Consider the following 26,282-nt stretch of genomic DNA (forward strand, 5'->3'; position numbering starts at 1 on the left):
TCATGTGCATGTTTCATGGTATTGTCCTGAAACAATAAAATATTGTAAAGCTCATACTTACAAGTACATGCTGGATTCATTGCCTCCAATGTCAGGCGATTGCAGTTTTTGCACAAGGATAATTATAATTCCAATAAAGAGAACAAAGTTGATCTAGAAAGAAATGCATTTATAGTCACCAGCTGTTGTTTTGTCATCTTTATCCAGATTAAATTAAACAATTAAGATAAAGCTGTTGTTCACTTAAAACAGATTACCATAGTAAAAGCATAGCAAAGTGTAATAAGCATGTTCAAATATTGGTAAGTATTGTAAATCCCAGAAAGGTATGGTAAAACATATTAAAAAAAAAATCATAGTGTAACCACTGGAAAAACATCAGAAATCGGCAAAATTATAATGCAGATTTACACTAGTAAACTTTTGTAAGGGTTATCCAAGGCAAAATGACAAAATCGATATTTATGTTTTTGTAGACTCCAAAATGTTTATAGAATATAAACATTTACTGTGCTAAGTAATTCAATGATGTTGTTTTTCTATCACTAGCAGTAGAAAGTTACCAAAAATAAATAACAAACTAACCTTTAGTCAAAACATCATAAAAATCGAATTTATGCTGCAGAGAAGTGAACATTAATTATATTTAATAATTATATATTTTCTTCTTTCCTTTTTTCTTAAATTCCTTACCATAATTGAAGCAACAACAGGTCCTTTAATCACCCACCACAGAGCAGTGCTCTCATTCGTATCCCAGCACCTTTAAAATAAAAAAAAAACAGTTTGGGTGATGGAACGGAATATATTTCAAATACCTTTCACTAAACATGGTTAAACTTTTACAGAGCCCTGTTACACCGTTTAAAAGAAACACATACTTAACCTTTGTTATATCCTATACTGCCCATATCGCAGCAATATATTTTTTAACATAATCCTGATTGTTTGGTATTTTCATTCATACATCATACTGTAGGTGCATCAACAAGGGAGTTACTTTTTTGAACTTTGGCTTGGATACGTTCGGCAGGAGAAAACGTTAAGTGTATCCAGTTCATTGTCCCTCCTGCAACAATGCTGGTGCTCTGACTCAGCGGTGCCGGAGCCATTCTAAAAGTGGGTTGGGGTGGGGTGAGGTGTCTTTTCTAGTGTAATAACCTATAATGTTAAATTCATCCACAATGTAAGTGATGGAGGTTCCTTCTCCTACCAAAAAATCATAACAGCTTTTTTTTTTGCTGTAAGTAACAGAGTCAAGATAAGAGGATTTGGGGATTTATTGATATAAAGACCTTTAAGGCCAAAGTAGGGGACTTATTTAAGGGTATATTTAATATTGATGCTATATGATGAAACATTGTATCCCAATATAAACATAATTTCTTGCAAGTCCAAAGCATGTGAAGAAATGATCCATGTTCTTCACTGCATCTCCAAGTGGAGAATAGAATAGTGCATTTATATAATTTCTCCGGACTATAATAGGTTCTGTTTATAGTTTTGAATTGAATTGTTCTTAATTTTGCATTAACTGATTAATTTGTAATACTTCCACAGAAAAAGTAATCTTTAAACCGTTCTCCCAAGCTTTTTATTTTATTTTAATATCATTATGACTGTCTCTAATAAAAGCATACATTTTACATGCAGTATGCATATTGTTTTTGTTCTCAGTCATAAATTGCTCTAATTTTGTAACTAGGACAGTACAATTTTGTGCCTATTAATTTGGTTAATGCGACTTTAATATGATTGTAAATTCTATAAGTTTGTACTGGAATATTGTATTTATCTTTTATTGCTCTATGAGAGGGGAAGGAACCACAGATATACATCTGAAATACAGATCACCAACTGTTCTTACCTAATGTGTCCCATTCTGTATCATAGAGTTTTTGTTTTTTTTAAAGCAGATTGATGGATTATTCCACAATCCAGATTAATTATAAAGGTTATTCCAAGACTTTGTTAAAATTCCAATATTTTTTTTTTTAAATATATGTGAATTATAAATGATATGGTTATATTAATAGATTTTGGGTGGGCCATGCAAAGCCGTGTCCTTTAAGTGCATGGGTGAAATCAGATTTTGCTCTTGGATTTTCCAACATGGGTCATTAACAGAAACAGGTGAAAACCACTGTTTGAAAAATCTACTCTGATATGCAAGATGATACCATTTCAAGTTTGGTATATCTAGATCACCAAAAGCTTTCCACATTCAAAAGGTTTTTCTCTCTTTAGTCTAGGTTTCTTTTTATTCCATATAAATTGGGAAAATATACTATTATTTTTCTCAAAATACACTTTAGGAATCCTTAAAGGAAGCATGGCAAGTGGATATACAATAGTTGTCATAACAGCTATTTTTAGAATGTCTCTTTTTCCCCAAAGTGACAAGGGAAGTTTATTCCAAGCATCTAATTTAAGTTTCATTTTATTTATAACTGGTATGATATTAAATGTAATTGTTTCTCACATTTTATTATGAATTGTGATTCCTAAATATTTCATTCAGTTTTGTGGTCAAATAAAGTTATATGGTTGTAAATCATGAATAAAACAGGATTTAGATATGGGAAGTGCCTCAGATTTAGTCCAATTTATGGAATATCCTGATAATTTGCCATAATCTGATATCAAAACAAATACTGCAGGCAATGAATCAGAAGGGTTTTTAACTGTAAGCAAAATATTGTTGGCATAAAGCATAATTTTTTGAGGGGATTCTGGGTGTCCAATTCCCTGAATTGTTTGATTCTTTCTAATGCTAGCTGCTAGAGGTTCCAAACCAATTAGAAATAACAGTGGTGATAAAGGGTAGCCTTGGCGAATATCTCTTTCCAATTTAAATGGATCAGATGTGTTTCTAACTGTGCTAATTTTAGCTAGGGGATTGTTATATAATACTTTTATCCATTTTAAAAAATTGTGACCAAATCCAAAAATTTAACTTAAAAAAAAAAAATTCCATTCCTAAAAAATTCCATGTTTTAGCAAATGTCCAAAAAAAAAAAAAAGGAGAGATCCTGCGTCACTTCACCGACTCGGACGCCGCATGCCCTTTCTGCGGTCAGTCCAAGTCGGTGGCTCATATTTATTTTCTGTGCGCCAGGCTTCAGCCATTTTTCCTGCTGCAGTTCTGGCTGAATTTTTCTCCAACCCTCCTCATTTTTGGGCACCCTGTTCATGGCTCCACCAGGAAGAGAGAGCACCTGGTGAATCTGCTCCTGGCTCTTGCTAAACTCGCAATTTACAAGACCAGGAAGCGCAAGATCACCGGGGAGGGTCTCTTTGATTGTGGGGCCATGTTCAGGGCCCTGGTCCGGTCCTGGGTTAAGTTAGAGCACGCCTATGCGGAGTCCGCTGGCGACATGACGGCTTTTGTCAACCAATGGGCTCTAGGGGGCGTGCTCTGTACCACCCCCCTTTTGTTTTGACCATTTAATTTACAGAACTTTTAACCCTTAAAAGCCGTTATTTAGTTAAAATTAGTTAATGGCCAGTCTTTGTTGGCACCCCTTCTTGTTTAGGGGTGCTAAACTGAATTTTTGCACCAGCTGCCAGTTTATTACAATTTTTTGTGGCCGTGAAATTAAGATTTTCTCTACCTCATCCACAATATTATATCATTCTAAAGCGTTTATTTTTTCCATGCTTAAATTATCAAATTTCTTTGTATATTTCCCATTTTAAAAGTAGTCTATTTCTCGTGCTGAAAAAAAAAACCCTTCTCACAACAAAAGTAAAGGCTCTGCACACTGAAAGCCTGCCTGCCTGTCTATCTGCCACTGAACTGGGTGACATTTCATATCCTGTCCCCTCAAATAAATAGCGCTGATCACAGCTTCACCACGGTGCTCAAATAATCAAGAAAACTAAACTGAAACTTAATATCAATTAGAAAAAAATAATATACATTTTCTAACATTTATAAATTGAAGATAACATCAACTGTAATGACATTACTGCTTGGGCAACACACCTTGAAATGGAAACTTATTTTTCTAGACCTGTTTTAACTTTAACTTTTATGACAATAAAAAACATTTGTTTTTATTACTTTATTTACAAGGTACACATAAAAAACTAAATATTCTACAATTTACTAATTGTCAGGTAAGCATTTATTTGTCGTATAATAATTTTGAATGTGACAATGCTATTTTTTCGTTTTTAATATAGCCTACGTTATGTTTAATCGTAAAATATCTTAAAATAGTTTACCTATTTTCAGACCGACAAATGCTGTGAAATAAGCCATTTTTTTACTGTGAAAAACAGCCCTACTTATAATGCACACACAAGTAGATTTCAGAACTACAAGCAATGAATACAGATGTGCAGTCTCCCCAAAAATCTGGGTTGTTTGTTAACGGGCTCTCTGCTGTGCTACTGAACCACACAACGATGCCTAACAGGAAATGTTTACCCATGTTTGTATATTTGTGTGGGGCGGGGCCCAGAGGGATAATCCCTTAAAGCGACAGTAGCCTAATGTACATACAAAACTTTGACAGTGGTGCGGTGTGAGCGAGTGAGCATCCAAATTCAAGACCAAGGGAAGCAATATGTGGGGCCCTTTGAGGCACGGAGCTCTAGGCTGCATAGGCCTAAGGCCAGCCCTGTATACAAGTGCCTTTTTTTTCTGCTGTGCATGTTTCTTTTGTCAAAAAGTGATGGGGCCATGGCCCCTCTGCCCCCATCCCTGCTGTGATTGAAATGAGAGGTGTATTGTGGGAACTGAAAACCAGCAAGAGAAATTCTTCATCTCTTGGCGAATGCTCCTGAGTAAATGTTGAGAAATGTATTAAACACTGCAGGCTATTCAAAAGTAGCATATCATCAATTACACTACAGTGGGATTGACTGCCCCACTTCTGTAAGTATATGCCACAACATATAAGCTCAGTACAGTACAGTACAAGTTATGACGTATTTCTTTTCAGTTAGAAATCAAACCGTTAAAAATGGTTATATATTTATTTTTACTTCACTGGTCTCTGGTCCCCCTTTTTATAAACTCAAAAACACAGTATTTTACTTCCACCTCATTCACAAATTCAACTACTGACTGGCGCTGGACCTGACAAAATTGTTGTGCCAACCAAACAGTGCATTAAGTTGGAGTGGAAGATGCTTCATGTATGTGTGCCTGTTATGTATGTATTTATGTACTGTCACATACTGTATAGGGGAAGAAAGTAATGTGAAAATGATAGGTGGTAGTGCAGGACACCCTACTAAAGTCAACAGAAATGAAGAAACACTGATTGGAAACCCTGGGAACAACTTACACATGAGGAGTAGATTATGGGTGCACATTCGTCTTGTGCTTTGGGGTATGTTTAGTGTTATGGGGGGGGGGGGGGGGGGGGGTTGTCTAATTACTGCAATCTGTTAGATGGTTGTAATAACAGAGTCTTGACACATGCACTGGAAATAACTCTTTCTAGCATGTTATTGCACCTCCAACATGTTTCAGTATGAAGCTATGTATATACACGATACATCTTATTTATCTTAGTATTCCAGTTTCCTGGTTAACAATATAATACATTATTTTCAGTGGCAAAATACCTAAAGAAGTACCTACCCATTGTCATCAAAGTGTAATCTAAGCACGGCCCAGGTGGTGACACAAACAGTAGGCGTCCCTGCAAACACAGATTTAATATTGATCATTATATATATATATATATATTCTAATGTATTGGACAGCCATTTGCATCTTCATAAAGCGTTAACTTTTGAAAGAAGTATGATATTCAGGATTTTTTTTTAGACTGCTGCTGTTTTCTTTAACAAAAGCCAACAGTCTAGAGTGATTCCATGCATTCAAAATTTCATTGCTCCATCAAAACAGACAAATAAATAAATAATAATAAAAACAAAAATGGAAATATATAAAATAAGATTTGGGAATAAAGATTTTCTTTTTCCATTAATAAACAAGGCTTGCTGTTTATTTTTGGAAGGCTGAAAAAAAGAGAAAAACATGCTCCCTCTTGTGGTTAAAATAAAAATGCATCAGCTTTCTGATGGATTTTTTTGTCTTACAAGCCATGAGGTGAAACAGGAGATAGGATAAATGAAAAAGAGGCATGCCGCTTTAAAATTGGGGTTAATTTAAATATCTAAAGATCTGCATCTTTAATCTTGTAGACACATCTTAACATGGATCTCTTTTTACTTTATTAAATATATATATATATATATATATATATATATATATATATAGAGAGAGAGAGAGAGAGAGAGAGAGAGAGAGAGAGAGAGAGAGAGAGAGTGATGATAAAAAGGTAAAGGGAATATATCACTCATGGAAAAACACTGTCAGGGTTAAAAATGCATTTCAGTATAGATTGTTAAAACAGAATTGATATAATTGATTCGATTTTTTGTTTTGTTTAAAGAGTAGGTATTTTCAAACAGTATTTGATTTATTGCAATTTGAACCAATTAGAAGAACTGCAAACATCAAAGGCAAGGGAGCAGTAATATATATATTATTTATTATTAACATATATATATATTATTTATTATTATTAGTTTATTTAGCAGACGCCTTTATCCAAGGCGACTTACAGAGACTAGGGTGTGTGAACTATGCATCAGCTGCAGAGTCACTTACAACTACGTCTCACCCGAAAGACGGAGCACAAGGAGGTTAAGTGACTTGCTCAGGGTCACACAATAAGTCAGTGGCTGAGGTGGGATTTGAACCAGGGACCTCCTGGTTACAAGCCCTTTTCTTTAACCACTGGACCCCACATATATATATATATATATATATATATATATATATATATATATATATATATATATATATATATATATGAAATACATTTTGATACATACATTTTTAAAAATACATTTTTATGTCACAACACTTCTATTTAATGCCTGATATATGTACTGTATATCAGATGCACTGTAGACACTGTAGACAGATGGAGGTACTGTAACAGACACAGTGAATGTATAAGCAATACAAAAATGTGTGAAGTTAAACATTTAAGACATGCTTCAAATGGTTTCAAACATGTACACAGTATAATGTTGCTGTTTCCCACTTAAAATATTACTCAAGTAGAATATTAACAGCTTTGTCTTACCCCATCCAATGATTGTGTACCAATAAAAATATCTCCGTTCAGGGAAGAAGGTCTCCACCAGCAAGGTAAATAGGTAGAGCCCTTCAATAAAGAGCCAGAAGTAGTTTGACATGACGCAGTAGTGGAAAAACACCATCACTGCTTTACATTCAATCTGTGGAAAACACCAGAAAAAAGATACAATATATATATATATATATATATATATATATATTGTAACACAGCAGGGAGGGGGTTAATATCCTCCCTGCATAAAACATGTGCGTATGCACTTTTGGGTTTGTTTTGTTTAATAATTTACTAATTGTTTATTGTTTAATTATCACCCGCACCTGGTAACGATTGTAAATTAATGCCAAGTGCAGGGTATTTAAGACGTGCAGCCTGTCTGTACGGGGCTGCGGAGTAGAAGGAGGCAGATAGTGTGCTCTGTCTCCGAGCAGTCGTACAGAAAGTGCTGTATCAAACCTGTGTGGGGTTTTTGTGTGACAGGTAAACGGCTTAGCTGTCCTGCGAGTTAGTCAGGGACTTACCTGTGTAGTTAGCGCTCCAAAACGGAGCTAGGTGTTTATTTTTGTTTGTGTTATTTGTGTATTAAAAATAGCGCGTTAGCGCTTAAACTCCATTTCTTGTGTCCTGGGTCTGCTTTTAAAGGGGCAAACGAAAGACCGTGAGTGCCGGCCAGTTACAATATATATATATATATATATATATATATATATATATATATATATATATATATATATATATATATATAGCGCTCTAGATAAGGTTTTGGTTCATTGAGTAATGTACTCTCCAATTTTGACACTGAGTAAAATGTATTTTGGGTGAGTAAAATGCAACATTACCTTAAAGTCATGAGTACTTTCAATAAATACTGTACATACCTGCCTGAATGCTAACTTATGGGCTATGCATTAAGTACCAATCTGTTTTTGGAAGGTAAATCTATGATTTCCATTACATGAGAGTAGGTGTTAAAAATTCATGTTGATATTGGACTCAGCTCTCACCAAGATAAGCACCAACTAAGACATAGCTTCTTTTACTGTAAACTAATGTGATCCATCTGTGTTTCCTTCCATCTGATGATGCAGATATCCTTCTGTCTGGTGTTGATGGCTGAAGTGTACTGCTGGCTCCAGGGGTCTGCCTATTTTTCCTCCGTGGTGTATTAACACACACAACGGCTGCAATGCTCCAGGGATCAACTACAGTGTGGCCTTCTTAGCGCATCAGCATGACAACCGCCGGGACTGAGCTGAGTAGGGTACTTCTCTGGGGTCTTCAAGTGGACACCTTCTATCCTTGGTGTTTCGCCAACTAGTCCACAACACCTTAAGAGGGCTCGACAGTGATTCTGGCATCCCAGCATCACCCCCCTCCATCCCCCACTCAGCTAAACCCAGCTTACTTACCTTCCTTTACATCAACTTTTTTTTTTATTTCTACAGTATTATATATAATAAATACAATATTCTGTGTTTGGAGAGAGTCTAGATTTCTATAGAAAGGCGATCAATAAGGAATACAATATTATATTGTTTCTTAATTTACAAAAGTGCAGTATCAGTACAGTTTTAAAAATATATATTTTTGGACATTCTTAGGCATTTTGTCTGTCGACTTGAAAATGGAGTGCACAGGCGACTGAGAAAGGAAGATTTACAGAAAAGAACTATAAAATCTGTAACAGCCTAGTACTAGTGGGAGGAGACTTGGTGAATGCAGTAACCAGTAGCAACTTCTTGGACTATAATTTTATTATTAGGGCAGGACTAAATGGCTGCAAAAGAGATATTGTTGGATTTTTTTCAGATGGAAAATAAGTAAAGGTAAGTTTTTATTGCAAGACCAAGTTTTTGTACAACGTAACATTAGTTAAAATGTAAGGATGTAGTTAATGCATACCCCATACATTAGCATTACTTTATGTACAGTATTTATTCAAAAGTACTCTTGCCTTCAAGGTAATGTTGCATTTTACTCACCCAAAATACATTTTACTCACCTATTGTCTAAATTGAAGAGTAAATTATTTGTGAGCAATCCTCTGGACCATTTGATATATTTTTTATGGGTAACAGCATAGTTACACAGTCGCTGTAGATTAGGATCATGTTTACTTACTGTTGAAACACAGTGGTTATTTTCCTCTTCAGCATAGAGGACTCCATCTTTAATGAAAACTGATATGGCTCGTAAAATAAATGACACAAAAAGGTTCATGTGAATGAAATTCCTGGTGCAGTGAAGTTTTCTAAAAGGAGAAAAAAACACACCATTACTAACTGGATTTCTAGGGATCAAATATTTTAGTATATTTTTCCGTTCAGCAAACATCAGATCCCGTGGCGGCTCGTTGTAAGAGGCTACTGAAGCTAAGCTTACATGTAATTTTGTAAAAGTAAAATAAATGTATTGTACTTTTAAAAGAATCGCAGCGCAATAACCATACTGATCTGTTTGTCTCGGATGGCTACTCTTTAGCCTCCAGCACCTGTTTCATACATTTTCGAACCTTATGTCATCCTTTTCAAGCTAAGTATTAGCTAACATGTCAGAATCCCCCCCCATTTTGAGGCTAGTTTTCTGTAACCTTAAAATGGGCTGGGATTCTGTATTTATTCCACACACTTTCATAACCTTCCATCAGCCCCTGTCAAGTTTTACTGTATTTCTATTGGCTAACACAATATAAGTATAGCACATTTTGAGGCTAGCCTCCAGCACTCATAATTAGACTTAATCTTGACATGTCTGTTACTAGGCTGTGTAGGGGTCATATGTGGTTACTCTCTTTTGAAATTTATATGCATTGCAGAATGCAAGTTGCATATTTTTTCAGTGAGCATTTGTGACAGCAAAAACCTTGTATAAAGGATAACATTTTACTGTAGTAATTTGTACTATTGTCAGTTCAACTTTTATAATACAGTTTTTATTTTTATTTTTTAAATAGGTTAGTATATATGATTTAATCATTTAATTAAGATTTGTTAGTACTGTTAACAGAGTAAGTATCTTCCTCAGGGTGCCTATAAATAAGCTTGCAGATTAGTGGAGAGGCTGACCGTAGGGAAGCCATGGGCAGGGGGCAGGATAGCTGCCCTCCCCATTAGACAAAGCCAAAAAGCAGTTGGAGGATGGGGAGGAGGTGGTGAATGCTTCCTTGCTATTCACTGGACGTATTGTTTATCGAGGACGAAGAAAAGGTACTTGCTATTCGATTGACGATTTGATCTGGCATTGGAGGCACCTAAAATATGCTTGATATTTACAGATTTGATCTAAGGTTAAATTGAGTTCCCTGCTAGAACCACCACTTCGCTTAGTTGGTTATTTTCTTTTTGCAATTATTCAAATATAGTTTATATACAGTAGTTCTTCCAGAGGGGCCTATAGTTTCCCACTATGAGCCGAGGTCTGCAGTCCATATTTATTTTACGAATTAGTCAAGTGAGGCAAGGTTGTGTACTAAATATGATTTCATATATTTTGTTTAAATATAGCTGTTACTGTCACTGCGGCATAGAATTCTTGGAGGAGTCCGTTGAGTTTGTGAACGTCGTAGTCATTTACATCGTTGAGTTTGATCTGTTTGAACTTTAGGAAGTCACACTGAAAGTGAAGTTTTATGACAATTTTAGTGTTTGCAGCATCTTTGTTTTGTAGTATATTTTGTAATTCATTTTCTGTAACGTCAAAAAATCGCTGTCCAGCAAGATGCAGGTTTGTCCGCCATATTGCTTTGTTGTAGTAGAGAGGAAGGACGCTCAGCGTGATGACATAATTTAAGGGAGTTTGTTAAAAAAAAACTATTGACCGAAAGCAGCGTCACAGGGGCAATAGTTGGATCTATTTTTGGCCATGTGTGGCAATGTGGCCACACCCTTGTGCGTAGTTTGTGTTATATGTTGTATGTTACGTGTTGCGTGTAAATGTTGGTGTATAGAGATGGTACACAGGATATAAACGGGTCTGTGTTTCACGTGTATTTAAAAATGTAGATTTGTATTTAGGCACGAGGATGGCACAAATCACTTCACGTGCTGGTTAAAATGTAATGTGTGGTCACGGGAGTGCACTTTAATTAATTCACGTGCAGTTGTACCGAGATTCCAATTGAATGATTGACTAGCAATCGAGTCTCGGTACAACTGCATAAAAGCAGCATGTTTTCACTCACTCGGGGTTGGGTGTTCGTGAGTGGAGAACGGGATAGGAGACGGAGGTAATAATTGTAAAAATAATAAGAACGTAAATATAAGTGTTCTCACTCACCGCGTATGTCTGCTCGTTTGTCTGTTTACTGTTTAGTCCGTTTTGTTTATATATTCATTTTGGCGTAAGTGCCATGTCCTGTTTTGTGTTCTGTCTGTTTAAACCTTTTATTTTGTTAATAAACGCTGAGTGCCACCATTGCACTCAGCATTACTCATCACCACCGTCTGTCTGTGTGTTTCTTCCGGGTCTGACGTATCACTACCAGCCAGCCTTGTGACACCATGTGATGAGTTTTTAACCAATTACATGCCAGAATTTCTAAGGACTGATTATATATTTATAATGCCCTACGTACTTATTTCTGAAACCTCTTGCAAAGCACTTCAACTTTTAAAACCATAGCTTTCCTGAGATGAAGAGTCTAACAGTAGAACACGTGTACAATCCTAATATGTTAGATAAAAGGGAACACTTCTGGATTCACAGACTTAATACTTTATTTCCCCATGGATTAAATATCTGTAAGCCACCGTACAACTTTCAAACTTAAACTTATATCAGTCTACTTTACTATTTCTACCATCCTATCTGAAGAAGGCAGAAGCCAAAACATTGCAGCTAATTAATAAAATAGTGAGTTTTTAGTCTTCATTAATTATTTCTAGTGGTTGAGTCTTCTGTTGGATCCTGATTCTATCTTGATATAGAGCTGTGTGATGATCTCTAAATGTATTGTATTTCAGTTTAAGAAGTACTGTAGTTATAAAAACAACACTGCATGAGTAGTGAATCTTTTACAAAGATTTATCATTCACATGAAATATTTTAAGCCAGATCAAGACCAATACACTACAAAGAGAAACCATCAAAATAATGTCTATGTATATCTGTTAAGGGGTTTGATTATAAGTTCGTTCAGGAGCTTCTCTTCAGTTTTAGTTGCTTGCCATAGCCAAATGTGCAGATCACCCAAAGTGTCTTTATATTAGTAAGTGCCAGCATCATCTAGTGCACAGGAGTGTACTGCGAGCAAAACTAGGGGAAACTAGTTTACATATTAAAAAACATTAAAAAATAAATAAAATTAACATTTCTTAATGTGTTCATAAGCTAATTGTTAACCACTTAAAAACAGCATGACCGAATAGCTTATGGATTATTGGTCAAGCCTTTAAAAAAAAAAAAATGTATCATTCCTACTACAAGCCATTAAATACCCCCTCTATTTGTGTAACATTGCATTACTCACCTGAAACGACAGAGAATCACCATTGCAGTCGTGAGAGAGATTAGGGATGTGCTGTATCCAACTGTATATAGAGCCTTCACTGACACAAAATACAGATCCTTTAAATAAACAAAGGAATGTGTAGTTCAAATGATCTCTACATTTCTCAAAAACAAATATACCATCTGTACCTTTCTTTTATATAAATAATAAACAAACGGCTACTTTCTTTTGGAAGAACCAAACTATTGATGGAATGTTACTACTCGCATAGAGCTGGAGATCGAGGGTTCGAGCTGTTTTAGCCTTACTGAGGAAGACCAGAAGTTTGACTTCGTTTTGTACCGGTGGACCAGGTCGTACAAACTTTAGTGCTTTTAAGCATCATATCTAAGTTTCCTGCACTGACTGTTAACTGTTTGTTTAAAACAGTTGCTACGATATAATTATAGTTTGTCTGACTCTAAAAAACATGTGCTCACAGGAGCGAGAGGACAATAATAATCTAAAGTAACAATTGAGAATGTCCCTAGTTGCTGTCGTTGCATTTGTAGTGTTTACTTGACACTGTTTATTGCATTGCCTTGCTTTACAGCAATGTGTTATTTCTTAATGTTTATTTTTAACTACTGCAATCCTTCTTACCAGAGATAGCATAGTTAATTGGACAATTGAGGGTTCTATTCCCATTTTTATTAGCTTTGAATAGCTGGCCTATTGAATTACACTAAAGTGGGATTTCAATTGCTAATGAAAAGCTTCTCATATATTATTTTTCTTTTTGTTTTGTGGCAAAATAACAATAATGAATTATTGAATATTTGCTGGCTGCTTGTAATTACATTATTTAATATAATGTGCAATATTTATTGTTAATATTTAAATAGTGATTAGTTGACTGATTAATTGCCTGATTCATAATCTGACTGATTAATTGTCTGATTACTTTATTTATTTGTTTCTTTTTTTGCTACCATTTTTCGAAGGGCATAAAACTGACCTGTTTAATTGCACGGTATATGTTTGAGTCCTGTTAATGTGCGTCATACAAGTTTATATTTTGGTAGTGCAATACACTTGACATTACCTGCCACACCAATAACTGACTCTTATTTCATTAAGGTCAAAATATGCTATAATCACACTTCCATATACACTTATTTCATGTTTCCTTTTACTGTTTAAAGGACATTTATTTTTGTTTACGACTGTAAGCCGCCCTGGATAAGGGCGTCTGCTAAGAAATAAATAATAATAATTTATTTTCATGTTGCATGTTGTGTAAACTATAATACCGTACTTAAGTGAAGGGGCACTTTTAACACAACTGTAAAAAGTAGAAAAATCTAGCCCATTAATCACACTTAATCACAGTTTTACAGTTATGCAAAGTTTTTTTTTTTTTTAAGTCTGTTTTGATTCATTACATTGGTTCATATGCATGAAAGTGTTCTATTTTTCTGAGTCTGCTTTTTAAAAACTAGCCACAATACAGGGGAGACTGAAATACAGTATTCTTCCCAGTGTAAATTACACAGAAAACATTTAAATTTCCTAGAATCTCTTCATGGAGAAGTTCAGAAAACAAATAGGTTGTATGCAGTGAGAGAGAGGAGCTGTTTTAATCAAATGCAGTAATTGTACTGGAAATACTGGAGATGAAAATAGGCATATCTAACAATGGATGACAAAAGCACTACTGCCATAATTCAGTGTGATCCATTGTTGAGTGTGTATTTACCTCATGATCGGTTTCATTCTCATTAAAACCACAAGCATCATAATAATGTGGGAAAGGTTCTGACCAGCCATACTCAGAGCAGTTCCTGCTGATGTGTACAAAGTCTGCAACAAAAACACATATTGGGGGTCTGTTTAATGATGCAAATGTAACCATCAGATTCAACCTTTATATTAAATACTGGTTCTGCAAAAAAAGGGTCATATAATGAAGAAATTGATTATATTGTCTCTCTCTTTCTTTCTCTCTCTCTCTCTGTCTCCTATGGTATATAACTGCAAGTGAAGTCAGCTTAAGTATGGGCTGGATGAAGGCATGAATCACAAAGGAAAACTATTGGTTATTGCTATTCTTAGCTACAGTATAACCATTAAACACATTTAAAGACACTATGCTTCCAAGAGAGATAATTGCAATAAAAATGTCTGGCTGCCATTAGTCATCCACTTGTGTGTGGAGCTGGGCAAATGTTTTGTTGACAGCATAGGCTCTATGCGTTTTAATGTTTTTTTGTTATTTTTTTATACATTTTGTTGTGTAATTAGCTCAAAGTAAACACACACTGAGAAGGATTTCGATAGTATCTGAATGGCAAAGAACATATATTACTGAGTGCAGATCCCATATAAACTACAGAAATCTAAATATAGTACTTTTACTGACAGAAATAAAGTAACATTTCTCAAGTTGGTTTTTGACCATGGTATACAAAGACAATGATAAAGACATTATGATGAAATATGTGCCTACCTCAGTATATTTTATTACTATTTTATTATAGATTACACGACGTGTGTTGAAACTCATTGAATAACTATTTTTTATTCAAACACCATGAATAACTATTTTATAACCTCTTGCATAGATTGCAATACAAAGACATAATATACAGGTAGTGGACAAAAAAATGGAAACGCCAATGTAAAGTCACTTAATAGGGTGTTGGGCCACTATGGTATCCCGCTCTGTGGAGTTCTCGGCGGACCATTTTTGATGAAACTTGCTGCTCGCGCCCCAGGTTGAAATTTGCAGTCAATTGATCTGCAGTTGCTCGCCTGTTTTGCCTTGCACTTCGAATTAATGCACAGATATCACGATCCTGGAGTATGCACTTCCGTCCACTGTTGCCCTTTGCTGATGATGTCTTTCCCTCGGAGTTCCATGCCGACATCACCTTAGACGCCGTTGCTCGTGAAACATCAGCAAGTTGAGCTGCCTTGGTCACTGAAGCTCCTGCCAAATGCACCCCAACAATCACCCCTCTTTCAAAGTCACTGAGGTCACCTCTTGCAGCCATGCTAGCCATAATTATAGGCAACCAGGCCTGTCCTGCATTTTTATACCTGACCCTAAAAATGCTGGGATGTTATTTGCTTAATTAACCCATGAGCCACACCTGTGTGGAAGCCCTTGCTTTCAATATATTTGGTGTCCCTCATTTACCTATTTTTTTGTCCGCTACCTGTAGGTATACTTTCTTTTCCATACACTGTACTTATGTAAACAGGATAGTACTGTACGTGCATGGACAGCTGTGAAATACCTTCACTTTCTATGTACATATTCTTTTTAACTATCGTGCTGTTCTTGAATACAAAAGGGGATATCTTATAGAACCCAATGGATCTTGGTCACTATATCTTCCAAAACAAACTCTATAAGTATGAATGCATAAGGTGTAGAACTAAAGTTTATCTTCAATGTATTATAATAAGCTATTCATTTAAAATGTATTACTTACCATCTTCAGAACCTACAATTCCAAAAAACTCTGGACAGGGGACTTCAACAACTTCCCCAATCTTAGCAGGCTTCCAACAGGTGATGTTATCCCACATCCCAGGACATCCTATGCAGGTAGCCAACATAAAAAGAGAAACATTTTTTCGATGTCAGTCGGGGTTAACATTGCTGTGTTTTGTTTTTTACCCAATTTTGGTTAAACAAATTGGAGTGACTAGTACTAGTAGAAAAGATACTGAAAGCAGTATTTTTGGAGATTTGTATTACCACTACAGATTCTACTGTCAATAACACCCCCCCCCCCCCTTCCCCCCAAAGAAAGATGTAACATCAGGGCTGAAGAAGAAAGATAAATATTTATATTTTATTGGCCTTATGTTTAGAGAAAGATAAACAGCTATTCATAGTATGCATTTATTTTGTGCAGCTACTGTCGGCAATGAAATCTGCTTCCTTAGTAAAATTCCTATTGGTAATAACGCATGCCTGAAATATTTTGTTTCAGCACATACTCGAAACAAAAAGAGGAAAACCAATATGAACCTGAAGCTTAACATACTTATTTTAATTCAGGTTTCCTTAAACTATTACAAAATGACATTTGTTCCAAAAAGACTCCAGCTCATTTGCTGAGAGTAGATGTCTGATTTACTATAGGTACATAACATTACATAAGGGAAATGTTAACAAATGACCTGACAGCATTTTTGGGGAAAGGTGGTTAAATGGTTAAAACTTTGTCAGGTAAAAACACTAAAATCATAACCCAAACAATGGTGTTTAACAAGTCTTATCTTGCAGTTCACGGGGCAGGAACCAGAGCTGCGAGAGGAAGGGAGTGTTTTGCAACTTAGGATTCGAGGCTCGGCCTCTAGAGCAGGGGAGAGATAGAGAAAAGGACAGGCCGGACTCCAATAGAGAGAGCATTCCCTATGCAGTCGAGTCTGGCCCTATTGGCCTTCGGGCCCCTGAAAACAGAGTTCTCTGACTTCTCGGAGAGTCTTATAGGCTTGGCCTCATGACTGGGTCCCAGTTAGCGACCGGGTTCGGCCCTCAGAGGACGGAACAGCTCATACGAAGCCTTGAGGTAAGGAGGAATAGAGAATCTGAAAGAACACAAATAATTGTTAGTTACAGGACTCGAGCACTAAGAGTATGAGGGTCACGTCCCAGGAGGATAGAGGAGGAAGTAAGACAGAGTAAGACTTTCATGAGGCAAGATAAAGCACATGAACTGTGAAAGAATAGTGTGGCTGATGGTCCCTTCTGAACGCATGAAGAACCTGTGGAGTTAGAGGAACTCTAGGTCGGGGAAGTGAGAATCACTATCCCCCCAGAGGGGCCCGACACAGAGGAGGAGGGAGGAGAAGGAAAAAAAGCTAACGCAAGAGAAAGAGCTGAGCTGTGACTGGGTTTAAATAGGGAGTCAATGATGACAGACAGGTGTAATTAGGAAATAGCGAAGCCCTGGTTAACGCCCCCTGAACTTCACCAAAGTTAACATGAATACTATTAGTCACTCCCACTACTGCACAGCAGAGGGTAGTATTGAGTCAAGGCTAATTTAGTGGTAAATAGGCCACTTTGCAAACTGCTACAAAACTAAATAAATAAAAATAAACAAATGAAGAATATTATACAAAGCCATTACTTAGTTAGGGTGATATCCTGTGGGCATGTTAAATTTGACATGTTTACAAGGTATTTTTTTTTAATTGAGTAACTTTTCCAAGCCTGTATTATCTTAGTTTTCTATCCCTTTGAACCTCTTTATTATATATATATATATATATATATATATATATATATATATATATATATATATATATATATATATATATATATATATAAAATAGCAATTCATATTACACTTAATGTCCCCTATGCTTCCACTGAAGTGTTCTGCTTATGATTTACAATTTACCATCTGATCTATTGTAATTAAACATTTGGCAGTGACAGCAACAGCATGGTCAAGATCAATTAAGAAGAGCTTCAAAGCTCTATCCCAGATTATTTTATTTAGCAATGCACATGTGCTACAGTCAGGATAAGAAACAGACAATTGTTACAACATCTGCTGTTATTTACAGTTTCTGAAGCATCAGCATTTACGATGAGGTTGTATAAATGCACTGATGAGAAGAAACATAGACTTGTGTTAAGTTTTGGTCTCCACACTACAAAAAGGAGTTCAGAGAAGACCAACTAGACCAATGCTATGGCTCAGGGGTATGACTTATGAAGATCGAGGGAGATGATCAAACCTAGAAAGTCAATCCCGGCCACTATTTCAATCTAGAAGCTTATATGACTTTTCTGCATGAACAGCACATCTAATATTTTCAGCATATCCTTCTCCAATATGGCCTCATGAAACATCAGTAATCTGTTCAGCCTTGTGTTTTTAATTTCTCACTCTAAATGGGAAAAAGTAATTTAATCCATTGGGCTGTGAGTGGTATTTAAAAAAAAACAAAACATTTGCTAACAAATAGATAAAAAGTAAGTGGTGATTTATCCACGGCAAATGCAATCTTATGGTTTGAATAAAATATTAATAATTAATTTGGACATAATTTACATTCTGCAATAAGAATCAAGTCTCTATTATAAGCTGATTGTTTATATTTTAAGCACTGCAAGCGTCTTCAGAGTTCATATTGTATAGGTGCAACAGATCTCTTTGTTTAGCTATTAATATCCCTGATGAGAATAGATAATACAGTAGGTTATACTGTGCGATGCCTGTTGTGCTCCAGGCATAGATATTAAAATGTATTAAAATGACCTGTTGTCATCCTATTAGATTGTTGTTAGTCTTGTCTGCTAAGCTTAGATTCAACCAGGGGTCAGTTTAGAAATCCTTTCTTGAAAATGATTGTGGTGATATACATAGCCTGACCACTTTGTTAAGACCTGTCTACCCAATTGGATTTGGCATCACACTGAATTAGAGACACAAATTAGGTTGATTACTACAATCTTGCATATTTTAGATCACAGCTTTCTGAAGTCTAGAATTCTATGTTGTGCTGATGCAGATGTGCAAGTCAGCAAAGTACAGCAGTGAACAAAAAGGAGCTGGAACAGTGGCATTCAAACAAGCTGATCTTTTGGTAACTGAATCGGGGACAGCTGAAGCAATGTCCTTTAGCTTGAGCAAGGGCCAGATAAGAAAACTGAATGCAACAAACCCAATAATCAGCATAAAGAAAACAAGAAAGACCACTGAGCTGTCTGTAATGGATATAAGCTGAAATCCTCTAAAGCATTCCAAAGCATTGGAATGAAGTCACTGCCTCATTATTAAACTACCGTGGCATTTCAAAGACTACTTTGGTAGCTGACTGACATAAAAGGATTCATATTTCTCCCCACAAAGGTGTTTAGCTTGGATACCTATGCCTCTAAATAGCAGTTACAATAAGAGTGTCATTGCTTGACTTGTTCTCTTGTGCAGCGGGGAGTATATAGCACTGGTGAAGAATTCTTTGTCATTGCTATTCAGATCAAGTATGTGTTCTTCTCAAGGACTAGTTCAGTCATTCAGTCATTTCAGATAGGATGTCAGCTTTTCTCTTGCCATGAATAGAATAGCAAACAGAAGGTAAATAATTCCATCACTGACTGAATTCTACCTAAAACATTGCGACAAAGCATTCATCAGGATTTTTATACAGTATAGTACATTCTTCCTGTGTGTTAAGATTTCTGCTTTGTTTGGGTTGAAAATAAATACATAAATTAAAAAAGAATAGGTTCATGAATTACAAAAAATGGATGTCAAGTTCCCTTAGTAACAGAGAATAAAAAAAGAAATGGCTACCTGACTAATACCCTAAATGTTATTATTTTTCTGAGTATGATATAAAAGGAAAGGCATTGTTTTACAGAAAGGCTAACAATGTAAAATCCTTAACATCAAAGGTTTAGATCATTTTCATTGTATCCTTTGGTTGGTTATATTTGGTAACAACTAACAATGAGCCACATTGCTATTCAATCAAACTTCTTAACGAACAAGGATATGCCACAAAACAAAACTGTCAAAAAAAGGTGGTATTTGTTGTAATAATTAAATAAATGTATCACATTCTATGTCAATGTATAATCCATAGTAGACATAAGGGCTGTTTTCAAAAGGATTATTTATTTTCCTTAAAATATCTGTTATCAAAGTTTCTCCCATGATTTACCTATAAAATTATTAATGTTCATTTTGCCTGTGTTTTCAGTGCCCTAATCTGTTTTGTGAAAGATTAATTTACTCTCTGCATCCGTTACTGACATATGGTTGAAAACATACATTTCAGAAATCTGTTTCGAATGAGAAATTCCTAATATTGTTTTTAATGCATATGTCATTTATCAGATTTATTTTTCCTCCAGACCAGACCTGATAACAACGGATTCTGAGCCTAACAAAGACTAAGCTGCTTTGGTTTTCCAAAACAAATAATGTACGATGTATTTTGTAAACTTGAAGATATGAAATGACTACTGCTACCATTGTAGTTCCAGTATCATGGTATCAAGTTTTTTTTTTTTTTTTTTATTTACAGCCACATTTAATAAACATATACCACTGCTCAACCTAAACAGTAGGCTATACTTGGTAAATAGTTACAGTATTTGCCAAAAGTTACTCCCTTAAAAGTATAATTTAAGGCCAGACTGTATGTTATTTGGCTAGTGATTTAAGCACTTTATTTTATTATTTTTATTTTTTACAAATATCCATGGGACCTTTGAAAATCAGCCTTATGAAGAAAGAGATCTAGTCCAAATGTTTGTCATAGAAGTTTATTTTTGTATTACTTATCAATTAGGGTTTCTGTGTAATTTTTTGTGGGGCTTTCGCTTTTTATATACTATATAAAAAGTAAAAAATGCTCGGGTTTAAAGTCAGGAAGGAGGGACATTGCCCAACTGCACTAGTTGTTTTTGTTTTTTGTAGTAGGTTGTTTTTATGCTAAAGGGGTGAAGTCGACATGAATTGAGTAAAACCGATTTCATTTTTTTCTTTTTTTTGTATCAGGGGTGTTTTATTGTTTTGTATCGGTTACAACCAGAAATCAGAAGCCCTACTTATCAAATGGTAATAAAAAGAGGGAGCAATCTCATTGGCTAGCAAGTGTTCCAATCTGTGAGAATACGTCACCATACCTGCATGGCTTTGAAATCTAGGAAAGTATTGATGTCACTTCCTTCTTTATTGACCTGTTGCCAAGGTGACAGTCCTAAACATTATCTCAATGTCCTCCTGTCTAGATGAGTTGTTTTTTCTTGTCTCTATCTTTGGGGAATGTAAAATAAGGGTATGTTTCAAGCAGATTATTGGGATTACAATCTGGGAAAAAGCACTGTATCATTTATTGCAGCCATTTTGAAATGTTTTTATGATAATCAACCTTGAAATCCAACCTGTGAAAAATCAGGTTGAAAGTCAATGGCGTATGGTGGCTGACAGCGAATGTGTAGAATCCTCAGATAGAGATGATCCTGTGGTGATGCGACATGTTCCTCGGTAGGGATGGAGTGTGTGGGAGCTACCATTTAATAAGCACTACAACACAAACAACACCCCTAGGCATGTGCACCCTGTCATTTTATTGCTTTCATTAGTGTAACAGAAACACATTTTGAGGCATCTGGTAAATAATAATCTATACTTAAAATTCCTATTTCTCATCCTATCTAGAGAGCATGCAAATGATACAATGCATGAGCGAGGTTAGGAATCCAGCCGTGTTTTATCTCCAAGCTAAATACAAGTCTGCAGATAATAGAAAGGACTAGAATTGGCCACCACTTTCATTTATATTTCATCATGTTTTTAAATAATGTTTACTGTAGCCCTTATACCTTACTGTCTACAGGGAAATAAATAAATAAAAAAAACAATGGCTGAAGTAATACAGTGATGGGCAAGGTTAGTCTCAGCTGCCATAATGGGGGACCATCAGATTTAATTTCATTTTCACTAAGCAATCCCAATTAGTTTAAGAGATCCTGGGAGACTGTCACATACTGTTAATTATGTTGGGCCTGGAGGTTACTTATTTGAATAAAACATTATCCAGCTAATGTTGTAAACTCACTGTGCTTGCATTCCTGACTGAATTAAGAATAGGAAGGTTGAGTCTTGGGGATTTTGGCAGCAGTAAGTGGGTCTCTAATAATGCATAAATAAAAGTAAGCAAATCTAATCTGTAAACTGGCAAAAATCCCACTAATCTGGTTGGAGAAATCCTAGAAAAAGTTACTGTAAAAAATGTTGTATAAGTCAATTTTCTAGGCATTTTTGCAGGGCCCTTAAAAGGGGGGAGCAACTAATACACCATTGCGATGTATGCAGCGATGTGACTAATATTAAACTACTGTAGCAGTGCCACAATGGGATTACTACAGCCATGGTTATTAAGGTTCGCACAAACGTAACTGTCAACAGCCCGATAATAAATGATCTACAGCATTCAGGTCATGTTGCTAGGTAGAAACACAAAACCACTGTTCTAATTAAAAGTTTTAATTTGTTACTCTCAACACCCTTAGTCATTTTGAATGTTAAACATAAGCTTTCAGATTCAGTCAAACTTGAATTTGTTACTTAACAAAAGACAGCACAATAATCAATTTCTACTACAAAAGTTCCAAAAGGTCATTTTGAAGTACACTGTGTAATAATAATAATAATAATAATAATAATAATAATAATAATAATAATAATAATAAACCATCATTGTTATTTAGGAAAAAAAGCAAAAAAAAAGCATCAGAATAATATTCTACTCAGAGTTCATCACTGGATTTAATATAGCTTCAAGTCTGTTCTGCTGTTAACAGATTGTGTGATGAGAAACATGGTTAAACTGACAAAACCCAATTAAAATCAGGAAATAAAGAAATGTATATTTCAGTTACATTAAGAACCACGGACAGCTCATCCCCTAAAAGCTACTTTCAGCAGAGGAAAAACACTGCAATACAATTCCGAGTCACAAGGTGGCAGTTTACACATAGAAACAGACCCTTCTTGGAATTGTTCCAAGATTTCAAGCCGGGAGGGATGCTTCACACATCCTCCAGATTTTCACACCTCCAATTTCATGAACTGTCACATTAGATTTAATGAGTGCCCCAAGACAGGTAGACCTGGTTTAATTATTGCAGGTGTTACACAAAACTATAATAATAATAATAATAATAATAATAATAATAATAATAATAATAATAATAATAATAATAATAAAAGACACAGCTTTTTTTTCATTTTGGGTGCTGTCAAACTGTAAGTACTGATGAAGTGTAACAGACAAGACAAAGCATATCAATACTGCACTACACTTCACCACAGACAAAAAATCTTTAGATTTAATTTCCCTTCCCATCAAAGATTAAAAATATTTCTGCTAAAGAGTGCTCAATCCAGTACAAGAAGGGGACATTGTATGTGTTATTTTTAAATGTATTTATGTGTTTTATTTTGTTTGATAATTCACTGCTTGTGAAAGTAGAATGCCTTAAAAAAAAATAACATTCTACAATTTAAAATGTACTGCTTTTCAGGTAAGCATTTAAATATTTAGGAACATTGGTTGTATAATAACTCGAAAAATCCCAGGGTGTCAGCTTCAACAGCATTACTGGCGAGTTGGTTCCAGACTCTCACAATTCTCTGTGTAAAAAAGTGCCTCATATGGTTGTATAATAACTCGAAAAATCCCAGGGTGTCAGCTTCAACAGCATTACTGGCGAGTTGGTTCCAGACTCTCACAATTCTCTGTGTAAAAAAGTGCCTCATATTTTCTGTAAGGGTTCTATTGCTATTAGAAAATGTCTGCGTTAAACTTAACATTGAAAGTTTGTCTCTGTTTTTAAGCAGCACTAGTTTTAGTTGCTAATGAATATAAATGTTTTCCTCAATATTCCATGAGTAATGAGGTTTACTCAAAATGCCATTTGTGGTCTGGTAGCCTCCAGGCAGCACTACCTCAGTTAAAATAGTTAATTTAATTCTGAGGCCTTTACAATATTAACATTTAGTTCCTCTGTATGTGTCTGTATTTTTTTTTTTTAGATTGTTAATCTCGGGACTGTGTACTGTATCAAGCTTTAAATTACCAGAGGTGGACAATGTCGCATAACCTAAATAAAAATGTAATGCAAAAAAAAAAAAATCAGTTCAGGCAGCTCTTACACAATGGCGAACATGTTTTGTGATCTTTTTATTTCTACCTACCTCTTCAATATCTAGTAACCTATATGTGTTAATGTTGATCATACTGTTTGTTCAGTAACTTGTTCACATTGTGTTCCTAAAGTTTATTCAAAGCCTCCTGGCTTTGTTAGAGAACAGCGCACAGGGTCTGTGTTGTTATTATGATATGCTGAAATAACATTGCTGAATAATCAGTCTGCATTCAGTTGTTTGATTTCTACAACTTGTCGTTCAAAATGGAGACAATTTGCTATTGCTGTTGTGGTTACTGCCACTTAGTCAACATTGAAAGCTAACATTCAGAGGGCGTCTACTAGAACGGAGATTTTCTTTCATTAAGCAGTAAAAAGGTATATTACCTAAATTAACACTATGTTTACATATTTTCTGATGTTTGATTTGGAACAACTTTACAACATGTGCATTTGGAACCAACTGTTATGCTGACAATCCTTTCATCCCTTACAAAAGCAGTACAGATATCTACAAACTTTTGACAATAAGCGTCTTAATTATTATTATTATTATTATTATTATTATTATTATTATTATTATTATTCCTGTGCTGTACTCAGTTTGCCATATATGTTATATGAATGACTTGTAAATATTATTGAATATAGAGGGGGTGACGCTCAATTGTCCATTTCATTATTAATTAAAGGTGTTTATCACAATGAAAAAAATGTAAAACCAGCATGTCATTACTTTTTAAAATTGGAATATAACTTTCTGATATATTCATACAGCAATTAATGTATAGCATTTGTTGGCAAAGATCATTGTTTGCACTTTAGAACTCTGTTATTAACTCATTTTTTAAATATAAAAAGGTTACAAATTCATTATTTTATGTAAAATGATCATTTAAAATGATAGTAGTAGCTAATTTCAGAAAAGGTGAAAACAAATTCATGCCTTAAAAAGTGCATTGATTTATACATTATAAATAAAACCACTGTGATCAATCCAAACTGCTTTACCTTGATAACACTCTGTTTCATAGCTTGCGCCTCATTTTACACCACCCTCAACTAGTTAAATGTTGGAGCTAAATTGACTCTTTTGCTTACTGTTTCAGATTGAATATTAAACCTTAGCAACAGGTGCCCTATGATAATGAAATGCATGGAAGCAAAAGTGGCAGTGGAGCAAGTAATTGCTCTATGTTAAAGAAGCTTGAAAATAGTATTTTGGGTAAAGGCTCAAAAGTGGGGCAGTGAAAAATGAATGAACAAGCAAAACAAAACAAGTTTGTACCAATGGAAATATAATAATGTATGTGATTGTCTTAGATACAAGGCAGCGAATCAATTCCTCATTAAATGTATTCAACCCAGGGTTAATAATTAATCATTTTATGCACTGTTGAATTTGTAGATTACCTGTATTTTATGCAAATTTTTCTTATGTATGAGTAAATTAATACAGATTTTATTTGTACTGCATCTTTAAATCCACCACCCCATGGCATTACTGGAAATGAGGATGTTTAAAGGCATTGTTGAGGCAAATATTCAGATTTGAATGACATAAAATTGGTATAGAAACAAACAAACAAACAAACACATATTGGCAACTTGTTAATTTAGATGATTATCAATTGACATATGGTGTGAAGGAGGTCTTCTGTTCTTCTGTTTCTCTGGCAAGACTTGCATGACTTCAGAGCACAAAAACGACCTGAGTAGTCACTGGTTTAGCAGCAATTGGTGCCTGCCAATGAAAATTGATGATAAGCAGCCAACCTTATGACTACATGTGTGTTTGTGCCAATTTGCTGTTTTCTTCCTTTCTACAATTGAAGACACTAATAGAAGGATACTCTTACATGTCTCTTAATCTTTCAAATGAGGCTAAATCGAGGTTTTGCCAACTCTGTGGACAATACAGTTTCCATTGACATCTTTCCAAGAACAGCAGGTGGCTTGGATAAACTCCAATACCGGTTAACACAATTTGTCCCAATAAAATATAGGCTATAGTGCTTCAAGT

General features: G+C 35.2%; 1 protein-coding gene across 6 annotated transcripts in view; it reads right to left on the minus strand.

Moving 5' to 3' along the window:
• LOC117399432 (pituitary adenylate cyclase-activating polypeptide type I receptor-like) overlaps window positions 1-26,282 on the minus strand; it is a 77,955-nt gene that overhangs the window by 24,100 nt on the left and 27,573 nt on the right. For all 6 annotated transcript variants that reach the window (XM_033998573.3, XM_033998572.3, XM_059022271.1 and 3 more), the window contains exons 4-11: window positions 16,062-16,169; window positions 14,321-14,424; window positions 12,601-12,698; window positions 9,255-9,384; window positions 7,122-7,275; window positions 5,600-5,660; window positions 694-763; window positions 62-153 (exon numbers count right to left, since the gene is read on the minus strand). In XM_033998573.3, the coding sequence (XP_033854464.1) occupies window positions 62-153; window positions 694-763; window positions 5,600-5,660; window positions 7,122-7,275; window positions 9,255-9,384; window positions 12,601-12,698; window positions 14,321-14,424; window positions 16,062-16,169 (817 nt within the window). The remainder of the gene's footprint in view (window positions 1-61; window positions 154-693; window positions 764-5,599; window positions 5,661-7,121; window positions 7,276-9,254; window positions 9,385-12,600; window positions 12,699-14,320; window positions 14,425-16,061; window positions 16,170-26,282) is intronic.

This window comes from Acipenser ruthenus, chromosome 4 (assembly GCF_902713425.1).
Source record: "Acipenser ruthenus chromosome 4, fAciRut3.2 maternal haplotype, whole genome shotgun sequence".
In the NCBI taxonomy this organism is placed as follows: domain Eukaryota; kingdom Metazoa; phylum Chordata; class Actinopteri; order Acipenseriformes; family Acipenseridae; genus Acipenser; species Acipenser ruthenus.